This window comes from Mustela nivalis, assembly GCF_964662115.1.
Source record: "Mustela nivalis genome assembly, chromosome: 1".
Taxonomy (NCBI): Eukaryota; Metazoa; Chordata; class Mammalia; order Carnivora; family Mustelidae; genus Mustela; species Mustela nivalis.
The window spans coordinates 117,860,172-117,874,362 of NC_139020.1; the positions used below are offsets into that span (position 1 = coordinate 117,860,172).

A 14,191-nucleotide genomic window follows, 5' to 3' on the forward strand; every position below is an offset into this window, starting at 1 on the left:
GGTTTCTTGCCCATGAAATATTTGCGTGTCAAGACCATCTCAGCAAAAGTCTCAAGTCTTCCTTGCTCTACAGAAGAGCCCGCTGTGTGTCCCTTGGTCCTGTTCGGCTCCTGGAGGGTGGCTCCCAAAGTCACCATACTCTACCGCATCTTCCAGTGCCCCTGGCCAGGGCCACTCTGATCGTCACTGTGGATGCTATGGCCTTTCACCCCCATTCTCCCTGGTCTCATTTCTTGGCCCCTCCCCTGGCCTTAACTAGTGGCGCCCAGTTCCAGCCTCTCCATTCATCAGAGGGTAGTGACTGTGCTATTTGCTGGGCTTGAAGGGCAGCAAGTGTTGGTTCTTGCCCTCAAGGGACTGACTCTCCTCACCTCACATTTCATTATTATATTGCTGTTAAGATTCAACATCCGGATGTATTTATGAGGTGGTAACTGTGTGGGATGTTGTGTGGGAGACACAGTACTTGGTCGAATCCTTTCTGCAGGAACCTGGTTGGTCAGATGGGACATCAGCGCATGAAAAGCTAAGAGAAAGCGCAACTCCAGCCAAGGGAGTGTGGGCTTGTTGGCCAACAAACCACACATGGGCTTGTAAACTCAGAGGAGAAGGAGACCTCTGGAGGCTGAGATGGTCTGTGATGTCTTCTTGGAGGAAGAACTTGGGCTAGTCCTGGAAGAACGAGTCAGATCTAAACGCGGATCAGGTTTTTGAAGAAAAACCTGAGGAAAGGGGAAAGAGTTAGTGACACCAACCCCATCCCCTCAACACACACACTCCACACGGTCTTCTGTTTTTCGTTTTCTGTATCCCAGTGCTCTATAACTTGTCTTGCTATATTATCTTACTTTAAGGTTATTTTGCACTTTTTTCAAAAATATTTTATTTATTTGAGAGAGAGAGAGAGCACAAGCAGGAGGGACAGGTGGAGGGAGAGGGAGAAGCAGACTCCCTGCTAAGCAGGGAGCCTGACTCGTAGTTCAATCCCAGGACTCTGAGATCAGGACCTGAGCGGAAAGGCAGACACCTAACCTAGTAAGGCACCCAGGTGCCCCTTGTACATTCTTTTTTATATCATATGTCCACTTTGCCATTGATCTTAACACTATCCCTTTTTAGGCTATCTTAATATTTTTCTTCTTTTTAGTTTCTTTCTCTCTTTATTGAGAAATAGTTCTTTTTTCAACTCTTTTTATTTTTAAGTGTCCAGATGAATACCTATCTCCTTTCATTTTCCTGGACTTCTAGTACCTTGCTTGATCACTTGCTTTTAAATCCAGATAATGGTCATGAGTCAGGACAAGTGTCATCATATCTTCTCGCTCACCTGAGCATTTACATCCTGAAACAGTCATGCTTGAACACTTACAGATTGAAATAAGTATTATTATAGTTTGCTTTCCTTTTATTTTTTGTAAATATTTTAGTTAAGGCGTTCATTTATTTTCTTTTTGAGATCATACATGGGTGGTTAGCAGTGAACTCCATGGATAGCACGGGGACATTACTATCTGTTATTTAAAAATGGGCATTTTTTCTGACTAAAACCACTGTTTTAAGAAATCCTTAAAATTCACTTTGAAGTTGGCTGTAAGCAGGGCGACTGCTCCCTGATTTGCCTGGAACAGCCCTGGTTTACTCCTGTTGTCCCTGGAGAATGATTAATTATGTCCCTTCCAGTGTCAAGAGTCCCTATTTGGATGATAAGTTATATCATCACGTATTTTGGAAGCATTCGGTCTCCTACCATCTTGATCCCATTATTCCCCTTGTCGGCAGCATTCTCTGTCCCAACCCAGTGTCTCTGTATGCTTTAACAAAAAGTGCTAGTTTCCCCCACTGTTGAACTTTTCACTCCTAAAACCTGCCAGCACTCTCTTTTACTCGTCCTTGAAAAACCTAAGAGAACTGTTTAAATACTTTCAGTGCCTTGGCCTTTCTTTCCCCCCTCACTAACTCGATCCTGTCTTCACCAATTCTCTTAACTTACTCTTCTATTTTTGGCATTTCCATCCTAATCCCCTTTCCACTTATTTTTCTCCATAGACTTACTGTTCTGCCAGATTTCATAGTTTCACAAAATTAATTTTGCCTTATCTGACAACTTGCAACTTCAAATTTTTGCCTATAAATAGACCTTGTTAGTTATCTTAGCCCAAATTCTCTTTTCGTTTTGATGTCAACTCGCTGGTGTTAACTCACATTAAAATAAGCACCCCATTTCATTGCTAGCTGACTGCTTGCTGTGTTACCTTCGGATCAGTCATAAACTGCTCTCGCCCTGATACAGAAGTACCTTCAAGCAGTGTTCTTTTGCTCTTCTTTTAGGCAATGCCATATTTTCCCTTTTTTTTTAAGGAATAAAAGAATTTTAGCATTTGGATTAAGATGTTCAGCTCCCAAGAATCTTAAAAATGCTTACTCTGTTTTTTATTGTAGTTCAAGCACACATAAATTTACCACTGCAGCCATTTTAAAGTATACAATTCAGTGACATTAAGGACAATTCACCAAGTCGTGTGACCATCCCCACCATCTAGTTCCAGAACTTTTCATCATCCTGAACAGAAGCCCATGCCCACTGAGCAGTCTTCCCCATCTGCCTCCTCCCCCTAGGCCCTGGCAACTACTGATGTACTTTGTCTCTCTCCACTTGCCTCTTCTGAACATTTCGTCAAAATGGAATCAGACGTTTTTCTGAGTCTGGCTTTCCTCACTTAGCAGATTTTCTCAGGGTTCTTGCATGTCGATACATGTGTCAGAATGTTATTCCTCTGTTTGGCTGAATAATATTTCATTGTATATATAGACCACATTTTGTTCATCCCTTCATCAGATGATCAGTCTAATTTTTATCAAATCTTTGCTCCGATGTGAAGTGAGTGATAAGGTAGCATGATAAGGGGTGCCTGGGTGGCTCAGTGGGTTAAAGCCTCTGCCTTTAGCTCAGGTCATGATCCCAGGGTCCTGGGATTGAGCCCACGCATCAGGCTCTCTGCTTGGCAGGGGGCCTGCCTCCCCGCACCGTCTCTCTCTCTGCCTGGCTCTCTGCCTATTTATGATCTCTGCCTGTCAAATGGGTAAAATATTTAAAAAAAAAAAAAAAAAGGTATCTTAAAAAAAAATGCTGTGAACGGTACGTAGATATTTTTCAGAGGGAGCCTCAGTGATTGGGTGTGTGGCTGACAGGTGCAAGAGGCCCTATTCACCTGCCCACCACTCCTTTTTTTTCTTTATTTTTGGTAACTAGACCTCTTGTTTTTGTCTTTACTGTCGTATTTATAGGTTTTAAAAAATACAGCTGAACCGATTCCTCACAGTCCCACCACCCCAAAACAATCACTACTAATAAATTTCGATGAAGGGGGCGCCTGGGTGGCTCAGTGGGTTAAGCCGCTGCCTTCGGCTCAGGTCATGATCTCAAGGTCCTGGGATCGAGTCCCACATCGGGCTCTCTGCTCAATGGGGAGCCTGCTTCCCTCTCTCTCTCTCTGCCTGCCTCTCCATCTACTTGTGATTTCTCTCTGTCAAATAAATAAATAAAATCTTTAAAAAAAAATAAAATAAAATAAATTTCGATGCATTTTCTTCTGGTTGCTTTCCTGTGTTTTGATACTTTATTTTACTTTTTCCTAGTTAAGATCACACTGAATAGATAATGTTGTAACCTGCTCTTCTTTTCATAAAAATCCCTTTATTTCTCAAGGATTTGAGTCCTGTAAGGATTTGGGCACTCTTCTGGATACTTCTGTTGAATGAACAGGAAGTTCTGGTGGGAACATGGTTTGAGAGCCATCAGTTTATAGGTGACATTTAAAGTGATTGGATGATGTAAGACCTCCTGGGGTTGTGTGGGGAGGAGGCAGGAATATGAAGTGCAAAGCAAGGACCCAGGTCTCAGCCCCGGGCACTTCCAAATGCAAAGGCGGAACAGTGAAGGTGATTGAAGAAGACTCGGCACCTGGTGAGAGCAGGAGAGTCTGGAGGAGAAGGCACTTGGGAGTGGAGTGGCCCCACGGCAAACACTGTTGAGCGCCTGAGTGCCGGGGGGACAGGATTGCCCCCTGGGTCTGGCAAGATGGCAGTCAGGACGAGCTCAGGGCAGTACAGAGGCTCACTGGCAAGTGAAACGTGCTGAAGAGAAACACTGTCATATCGTGACCTATTTCTGCCTGTCTCGTGGACTCTTCAACATGATTTGATAGCAGAATAAGATGTTTAATGGTATACCTTCCTGATTATTCTTCCTACTGTGTGATGTTTGCACTGTTTCTAATTTTTACTGTTACCAGCACGACTGAAATGAACAGCTTTGTAAACTTTCTTTTCTATTTTTAGCATCATTCCCTTTGATTTTGAGGCCCAGAAAGGAAGGTGCTGGTCTAAGACCAGAGCCTCTTCAGAGCTTGGGGTTCTCATTTGCTCCAATACTTTCATTTTTTAAAAAAATTTTATTTATTTATTTGACAGAGAGAGAGAGCACAAGTAGGCAGAGAGGCAGGCAGAGAGAGAGGAAGGGAAGCAGGCTCCCCGCTAAGCAGAGAGCTCGATGCAGGGCTCGATCCCAGGACCCTGGAACCATGACCTGAGCCGAAGGCGGAGGCTTTAACCCACTGAGCCACCCAGGTGCCCCAGCTCTAATACTTTCAAAAAGGACTGACTGGATGGTCCTTCCTCCAGCATCTGGAGGGCTGTTGTCTGAGGGGCCCCAGCATCTTGCTGGTGATGGTCAGTTGGGTCCTCCCGGCACAAGTTTCTCTTTTTATCTGCTTAGAAGTCCTTTTAACCTTGAATACACTATTGAGTGACAAGAACCAAACCCACATTATGGAATGAAAACCATACACAACTGGTGACAGAGTGATGTTAAATAGAGATACATGGATAATCATTGTCAGTGGCCTGGAACCCTAGCTTACATGTAATGCTGGTGTTTGCTATTAATCCTTTCTCACTAAGGTTCTTTAATCCTTGAGCCAGATACGCCAAAGGAAACACGCGGCACCCATTCCCATCTTCCTACGCATTCGTACAGATGTGATGGGTTCTGGAATTTAAGGAAGTTTACCCTTTCCAGTAAACACCCTGAAAATTTCCCATTGCAGTTGCCTGCTGATATTCAGGGAATGACTTCCATGCTTTCTGTGTGTGCCTTGGGTGGGGTTTTATAAACATTCCCAGCTTGTGGCAAAAAGAGAACAACTCCCAGGCTGATCACTATCTCAGAAATGTCCTCCTTTCCCCCTGCGCGTTATGGTCACTTCCTGTTCCTGGTCACATTAGGAATGGTCCCTCTCCATGCCCGCGTCTGACTGGGTTTGCTGTTTAGCCACATCCTGTCCGGCATGACAGCCCCTTACCCAGGACCCGCAGTGTCCACAGAGCTGCTGGTGTGGGTTCTGGTGAGCCCAGGACCAGGGGTCTGCTCCATGCCCGCAGGACAGATCTTGCTGTTTGCTGGGCCACACGTGGGAGGATGGAATGGTGATTGTATCCAGCGTGAATAGATCTGGTGAGAGAGATGTATGTGCATCTCCCTCCCTCACTCCGCCAGGGTCCTCTTCTAGAGAGGTTCTGGATCACCACCGATAATTCCCGGAGTAGAAGGTCCATTGGCTCAGCAGAATGGTTGAATGATCTAGAACAGGTGTGCATGGATACTTTTCTGCACTAATACTGGCTCTATGACTCCTTTTTCTCTTCTGTTTAAGAACTAGAAGGACAACTTAGTACCAGCCTTAAGTGATACATGTCAGGTGTCCACCCTGGTGTCCTGCCTGGCCCAGGATGGGCTCAGTCAAGGTGAACTATTTCCCGGCATTATCCTACCCTACTTCTGTGGTTGACTCTTCCTGACCTTCGTTGCTCCAAGTTGGTGGCTCAGACTCGACTCCTCAAGCCTCTCGCTTTCTGTTTCCTCCTCACAGGGGGCTTTATTAAGAAACATGGTCAGCCTGCTGTTTCTAAAACCTTGGGGTAAGTTGTGGGATGTTAAAACCAGGGTAAGGGGGGCATTAGCTTTTTCTGCTAACCTGACAGAACAGGTCTGGGGCATAAGTCTTCCTGGGCATCCTGGGTTGTAATAGCAAAAGCCCCCTGGGATATGATGTGGCTGTCGCACAGTGCCTCCTGGCCTGCTAGCCTGTGGGGATAGCCCCTTTGAGCGGTCTAGCTGCCACATACTGAGGGAGTGTACTGTGTGCCCAGAGTCTGCAGGGATCGCTGACAGTTAAGGCAATAGTCAGATTTAAGTAAGCAGACCTGGAAGAGGCCATTTATATGGGGCACTTCTTAGGGAAAGGAAACCTTTGCTGATAAAGATAAGTAACAGTAGTTGCTGTAACACGTCAGCCCCCAAATGGCAACAGTTTAACACAGGGAAAGTTTATTTCTTGCTCAAGCAGTCAACTTAGGTATTCTAGAACAGTCAGAGAACATTGCCATCATCGTTCAGGGACCGGGGCGCCTTCCCTTTTGCAGTTCCATCATCTCTTGGCCTTGGAGCCTTTCTTGGATCTTCTGCATCCAGCCAGAAGGATGGGCAAGAGAGAGCATGGAGAATCTCACAGGGGCTTTTTATGGGTTTAGCCTGGATGTGGCACACATCACTTTTGCTTATGGCCTGTTGGCCCAAACCCAGGCTTTGAGCCAGAGCTCAGTAGACTTCAGGTATACTTACCACAAAGGAGGCTAGTACATGAAGTTGCACTGCATGATCAGGGGGTAGAGAAAATAGGTTTTAGTCCCACAGACCTTTCCAGAAGGTGCATGAGGCACAGGATTGGGAAGGCTGCCTTTTGCTGGTAGCTGACCCAGCTCAAGTGACGTGGGTGGGGGCAGAGAGATCTGAATTGCAACTGGACTCTCTGCTCATTTCTTTCTAGGGACAGATTCACTGCCCCTGCCGTGGAGACTCGTCCTAGCATCTGGGGAGAGTGCCCACCAAAGTTTGCTACCAAGTTGGGCCGAGCCATAGTCCGAGAAGGACAGATGGGACGGTTTTCGTGCAAGATCACTGGCCGGCCCCAACCACAGGTCACCTGGCTCAAGGTGAGATTTGATCTGCCCCAACTCTGGCCCCGGCCCAGGGACCCTGATTGTAGAGGGCTAGGCCCTTGGACCAACGGGTGTCCATCTGTCTGATCAGTTCCTTCTGCTCAACCGTAGATGGTTCTCCAGGGTTCTCTGTATGCCCGATAGCCATGCTTGTCCCTGCCTCTATTTGCACACTCTGCCTCTGTAACTCAGCCTGCCATGTCCTAGAATCCACACACTCCCCAAACAGCATAACATTTCTGAGTCAGAACAGACCCGACCATCTCCAGAGAGTGGAATTTGAAGTCATGAGACTAGGTTTCAAGCCACAGCTCCCTCGTTTGTAAAACATGTGATGCTGGGCAAATCATTTGGTCTCTTGGAACATTCGTGTCCTTATCTATGAGACCAGAGATGATGCCAGCTCCCTCAAAATACTGTTGGGAGTATTTCATTCAGGGCCTAGTGGTGTGAAGACATAGCAGAAGGGCTGGAGGAGGGGGAGTGGCAGCAGCACGGGGCGTGAGGGGTGGGGTGGATGTTCAGCAGGGCAGGGAGGAACCTTGGGGAAAGCTTGGGGTAGAGGCCTATGAGACTAGCTTTCTCACAGGTGGGAGCCCCTGACCAAAATGAGCAAGGGGACACCTTTTCCCTATTTTGTGATTCTGCTGGACTGAGCCTGGGAAAAGAGTAAAGGAGAGGGTGGCCAAGCAGAGTTAACGTGAGGAATGTAGGCTCCCCACCTTGAACTAGGGCATCTCTAAAACAAGCTCACACACCTGATCTGAGCCGGACCTGATGCCGCCACACCGCACACACAGACCTCGAGTCAGGGCCCATGGATTGTCCAAAGACTGCTCTCTGAGCACACTGACAGAGCCCAGAGTGGAGGATTGTGCTACCCAGGCCTGGTGTCCATCCCAGCCAGGCTTGGAGGGTGCCATGAAGTAAGCAGGTTTCTCTGACCCAGCTGCCCTCTTGCCATCCACAGGGAGAGGTTCCCCTGCAGCCAAGTGCCCATGTGTCTATGTCTGAGAAGAATGGGGTACAAGTTCTGGAAATCCACGAGGTCAGCCGCGATGATGTGGGCGTGTACACATGCCTGGTGGTGAATGGGTCAGGGAAGGCCTCCATGTCGGCCGAACTTTCTATCCAAGGTATCAAGTGGTGGGGGGCTCTTACAGGATGCCCCTGCCTGGTTTCTATACCCTGCTGTTCGTTACAGGAACATGTTCCACTGATCCACCCCGCTCCCCGAGCGTTCCTCCAGGGCCAGGATCTCGAACTCATGTCCCGGCACAGTGCCCCACACCTGTGTCTTCATTGTCTTTTTTCTCACTCACATTCCTTTTTGTACCTCTGATTGCCACCAGAAGAGTGGACATTCCAAATACCTTGCCATGACCCCAAATTTAACCTGCCTAAAATTTAACTTATCATCCTCTCTGTCCTTCCCATCGGGCGTTCCCTCAACTTTAAACTCTTTCTACTGCAGGATTCTGCTTTTCCTCTGCATCTGGACCAGACTTTCAGCATCTCCTTTGACCTTTGCCTCCTCCTTCCTGTAGGCATCCAGCCCTGTCAGTTCTTCCCTGGAAATCTCTTTGAATCTGTCTCCTCTTTACATTCCCCTTGGTTCTGCCAAGTCCAGCCTGTGGAAGCAGCAGTATGGGTAGGGAAGGGGGTTGACATCGCTCTATCGAGCGGGAACCTTGAGCAAGGTGGGGTTTGGAGCAGCAGGGAGGAAAACAACCTTCACTCTCCTCCCCCTTTCTTACCTTTCTTTCTCCCATGATTTTTTTCTTCCACATTCCCTTCTCTTTTCAGAAACTGTTCCTCCTTACTCTCTTTACCACTGTTGCCTGGAGTGCTTTTGTTTTTCATAACCCAAAGCGTTTTGTTCTGTGTTGTGACACAGGCCATATATATGGATATAAACATATTGTTTCCGTTAAAACAGTCCTAAGTTGTACCACACACAGTACCCTGGTATTCTCTGTTTCATTCTACACCACCGAAAGTCCTGGTCTGGACCCAGGAATGAGACTTCACAGCTCACCGTGGGATCGGACCCGCTGTTAGGCATTAAGAAGAATGGTCAAGCCACACCCCTGACTTGCCCTAGCTCTGAATTAAAGAACTTCTCCCTTCCCAAGTACTTAATGACAAAATGATATGCTGCCTGGGATGTGTTTTAAAATAACTCCCAGAAGAAGCTGCTCTGAAATCCAAAACAAAAAGGAATAAAAAAGACAGGCTAAATGGTGCTATTTCCTTAGTCTGAGTGATGGCTTTCAGAGTTGGTTATATCCTCTCTACTATTGTACATTTTGAAATTTTCCATAATAAAATCTTTAAAAATGATGCATCAGGAAAAATATATGTATATAAAGTATTTTTTTTCTTTGAAGAACTGAATCCAATTACACTTTCTCTGTACATTTTTAAAGCAGGTATTTGTCAAAACAGATCGTTTGGGAAGGTTTGTTTTTGAGGGCCACAAGTAACTTAAACTGTTTGGGTTTGAAATTTTCAGATGTTTATTTTGGTTTGTCCCTCAATTGGTTTCCTTCTGTGGCCGGTGAATGGGACACGTCCCATGGCACAAGGGTATGGTCACCGAGACTTCCAGAGAAGGCCCAGGGCAGCCGTGGAGGCCTCGACGGTGTCTTAGAGCTGGAGATCTGACCAGCTCCCAGCTCATCCAGTTAATCCAAGCGGTTCAGCACCAGGGATGCAGAGGGAAGGTGGGAGGAGCGTAGATGGGGGCCAGGCAGAAGCTGGGGAGGTGAGTACTCCCTAAGAAATGAAAACCAGTGCTGTCTTATCATTGTCTCTTCTTGGTACATAAGATAGTCCACTAACAGTCTCTCCTTCTCCCTTCTTCCAGGTTTGGACAATGCCAATAGGTATGCCTAGGCTTTGTCATCACTGTTTCCATCTTGACATGCCCTGCAAGAAAAGAGAGGTTGTAACGGAGAAATGCCCTGAGTTTCTGAGTCCCTGCATAGGAGGGAGGGCTGACAGTCGGGCTCTTGTTGGGCTTGGTTTTGTTCTCCTGCCGTGGTAGGCCACACAGGCTTTGGTGCAGGCTCGCCAGCACAGCGAGACTCGAAGACATAGTTAAGTCCCGGTTAGCTGTCACTAGGGAGGGCGCTGGCTAGACGCCAGGTCCGAGGGGTGGGCAGATGCCTGGCAGAGGGAAAGGGCTTTTGGCAGAGCTGCCCGAAGCCAGAGTTACAAGCTGCGGCAGGTCCAAGGCAGAGGAAGGAGGTTAGAGGGTCGCAGAAACCCTTCCTGATTGCTTGATGTTTGAGTTCAGGCCCTTGCAGGGGAATATTAGCCAGGCGAGGAAAAGCTCAGGGAGGGTGTTCCCAGCAGGACAGTAGCATGTGTGAAAGTGGGGAGATGAGAGCCAGGGGGGCCCCAGAAGAACATCGGTGTGGCAGCAGCCTGGCAGGCCGTGGAGGTAGTCTGGTGAGGTCCTAGAGGCTCACTCAGGGCATCCTTGTGGGCTCCGTTGAGAAGCTCGGTCTTATTCTCACTGCAGCGAAGGTCAGCTGTGCTGCCATGCAGGCCGTGGATCAGCGGGCAGCCGGGACCAGGGTGAGGCGGTTGCATAGTGGAAACTGGGGTGGTGCTCAGGGGTTGGGGGGAGAATAAAGGCAGACTGGAGAAATGCAGATAGAACAGGCTCTGGAGTGAGCTGAGAGCCAAGGAAATGGCAGGAATGGTGGCTTGCCCTTTGCCTTGGGAAGCTGAGAAAGCTGCAGAGAGAGACTTTTGCTCCTGCTGTCTTCATTCATGGGCTTTTATGATCCCTGGAATCCATGCTTGTGATGGGTAATGCTTGTGAGTTACCAGATAACCATTCTCTTTCCCCTTACTCTTTCCCATTGCCCTTCCCAACCACCACCAAACAGGACACTGGTGAGAGGAACAAAGGCATCCAGTTCAGATATCAGGAAGGAAGTGACCAATGGAACCACACAGGGGACGAAAGTGGACAGCCTGGAGTCTGCCGCCGAAAGAAGGAACTGCTCCAGCGCCCAGAGGGGGAGCTCCCTGACCTGGGCCCCAAGTAGCCAGCCTCAGCCCCTGCAGGAGTCCCAGCCAGAGCTGTCCGAGGACTCATCCAGGAAGGCCCTGAGGAGCCCCATCTTACAGAAGACTTCTAGTACCATCACCCTGCAGGCTGCAAAAGTCCAGCCGGAACCCAGAGCACTGATCTCGAGCACCCTCTCGTCTTCTGGAGAAGAGAGGGAGTGGCCAGCTGCACCCCACCAAGCCACTCACCCTACCAGGCAGACTGGTCTGGGAAGCCAGGAGGTGGTGAGCAAGGTTGCTACCAGGAAAATCCCCGTAGAGAGCCAGAGGGACTCCACCTTCCCCAAATTTGAGAGCAAGCCCCAAAGCCAGGAAATCAGTGAAGATCAGACAGTCAAGTTCAGATGTGAGGGTGAGTAGAGCTAAGGAAGGTCAAGGTCCCCCCTTGCCCCACCAGTGTAGCCCCTGGGAGGTCACTCCCTCCATCAGCCTGCAGTGGTATCTGCCCAGCCCCTTGGACTAGAACCCAGCCCACCCAGAAGCCACCTTATAAGAAGGACTCAGTCTAGTAACATACCTTGTTCTGCAGGAACACCGAGCAGTAGCCCACTGTTCATTGTTGGATATGGCATCGGCCCTGTGTCCTAATTCTTAACCACCCTAGAGGGGAAAACTCATCATCACTGTCACCATCAAAAAACAAACCACAGGGGCTCCTGCTCTTTCCTCCCTTCTGCTGACTTTGGCTGATCTGGAGACCTGACTTGTCGCCCTACATCCCTCCTCCCCACAGACCCTGCCTCCTTCTTGAGACGTTTACTCATGCACAGTGCAGGGGGAGGGGTAAGAGAGCCTATTCAGGGGGAGGGCAGCTCACACCAGAATGAGCTTCTCCCTTGGGTCTAGCATCCCACCTACCCCACAAGCCCAGTGCACTCTCAGGGAGCCTCACGTGCTTCACTTCGCTCTGTAGTTTCAGGGACCCCAAAGCCTGAAGTGACCTGGTTCTTGGAAGGTGCCCCCGTGAGGAGACGAGAAGGCATGGTTGAGATGTATGAAGAAGGTGGATGCCATTACCTCTGCCTGCTGAGAGCACGGCCCAGGGACAGTGGGAGCTATAGCTGCACGGCCTCCAATGTCCGGGGCCAGGTGTCCTGTGGTTGGAACCTCCTGGTGAAACGTGAGTACAAGTCTCTAGTCACCCTGGGTTCTCTCTAGGGGGGCCATCCATGCAGGAGTGTCGCCTCTTTCTGCCCCCACACAGGGTGTACAAGCCCATAAAAAAGCATCATCCCCACCCACATGCTAAGCCCAAAGTCCTTGCTCCAGGACAGGTGACTCCTGACAGGGAGTTCACATCAGAGTCACCTCAGAATAAGCATGCGCAGCCCTGGCGACAGCTTCCTGTTCTGGGCCCTTCAGCTGTCCAGGGAGAGCCATGACTCACTTTTCTAACCACAGAGAATCAAACATTCACTAAATATACGCGTTGAGAGTCATATGAGATGATGTGGGATCCCGCATCTTTTATGTTTATTGTAATAGCTGTTTATGAAAGTTGTGCTGTTCCTTGTGGGGATTTAAACACAACACAGTTTTATGACTCAGAAATAAATGATGTTTTCATGTTTTTAAAACAAAATCGACATTGTGCTGTTTGTATACTGCTTTCTGTTCTACCTTGCTCATGTTACATGAGCATTGTTCTATAGATTTCTTTCTAGATCATTTAATATTATTCAAAAACATGATTTTCATGGCCATATAATGTTTCCTAAAATAGTGTATCTGATGCAGCCATCAAAAGAAATTAAATCTTGCCATTTGCGATGACGTGGATGGAACTGGAGGGTATCATGCTTAGCGAAATAAGTCAAGCGGAGAAAGACAACTATCATATGATCTCCCTGATATGAGGAAGTGGAGATGCAACATGGGGGGTTAAGGGGGTAGGAGAAGAATAAATGAAACAAGATGGGATTGGGAGGGAGACAAACCATAAGTGACACTTAATCTCACAAAACAAACTGAGGGTTGCTGGGGGGGTGCTGGGAGAAGGGGGGTGGGGTTATGGACATTGGGGAGGTATGTGCTATGGTGAGTGCTGTGAAGTGTGTAAACCTGGCGATTCACAGACCTGTACCCCTGGGGATAAAAATATATTATATGTTTATAAAAAAAAATTAAAAGATAATTTTAAAAAAAGAAAAAAGAAAAAAAAAAGAATATTGTATCTGATTACACTTGCTCTTACTACTAAAGATTTTGATTGTTTCCATTTTTTCACTATTGTAACAAAATTGTGATAAATATCTTTGTACCCATCTATCTCTCTACAAAATTTCCTTCTTATTTTAAATGCCATTCAGGGACCCTTGACCCATCGAGGAACATATTAAACTACAAGGAGAGAGTCAGCAAATTTCAGGCTTTTAGAAGTTCAACGGATAAATAACCCGTTGCCTGTTTTTTTAAACAAATAAATTGCAAGAAAAAGAGAAAAGGAGGGACAACCAACAGGAAACTTAGGTGAAAAGATACGTAAAAGATATCAGTAATCACAATCCATGGACTTTGTGTGGCTCCTGATAGAGACACTTTTTAAAACTTTGTTTAATGAGAACACCAGGAAAATTTGAGCATTCACAAGGTATTTGATAGAATGGAATTAGTGCCATTTTTAAGATAAGATTGCAGTCTTTTGTTTTTTTTTTTTAATGCCTGTGTATTTTAGAGATATAAAATGAGTTACTTACTAGTGGAAATGATAGATGATATTTGCTTCCAAAATAATCCGTGTGTAGTGGGAGCTGGTGGGAGTACAAATGAAATGAGAGGGGCCATGAGTTGATAATCATTACATTTGAGAAACAAGTATATGGTAATCCACAGTACTGCTGTCTTTCCTAGTGTATATATTTGAAATTTGCAATAATAGACTTTTCCGAAAAAAGGAAGGAGAAGAACTTAGTGGTTCATCCCTACAGTGGGATTCCATGCAGCCAGTAAAACGAATATTGCTGACCTACGGACTCTGATGGCGAAACATGTCCAAGATGCTAGGAAGGGAGAAGAGCCAAGCGCAGAGCTGTAGGTGTCATATGTATTT

The 14,191-nt window shown here is 47.2% G+C and overlaps 1 protein-coding gene across 5 annotated transcripts in view; it reads left to right on the forward strand.

Annotated features, from left to right (window-relative positions):
• Positions 1-14,191, forward strand: part of MYLK (myosin light chain kinase) — a 265,249-nt gene that overhangs the window by 140,851 nt on the left and 110,207 nt on the right. For all 5 annotated transcript variants that reach the window (XM_082744141.1, XM_082744140.1, XM_082744139.1 and 2 more), the window contains 6 exons: positions 5,928-5,976; positions 6,885-7,050; positions 8,027-8,192; positions 9,926-9,944; positions 10,959-11,494; positions 12,056-12,262. In XM_082744141.1, the coding sequence (XP_082600267.1) occupies positions 5,928-5,976; positions 6,885-7,050; positions 8,027-8,192; positions 9,926-9,944; positions 10,959-11,494; positions 12,056-12,262 (1,143 nt within the window). The remainder of the gene's footprint in view (positions 1-5,927; positions 5,977-6,884; positions 7,051-8,026; positions 8,193-9,925; positions 9,945-10,958; positions 11,495-12,055; positions 12,263-14,191) is intronic.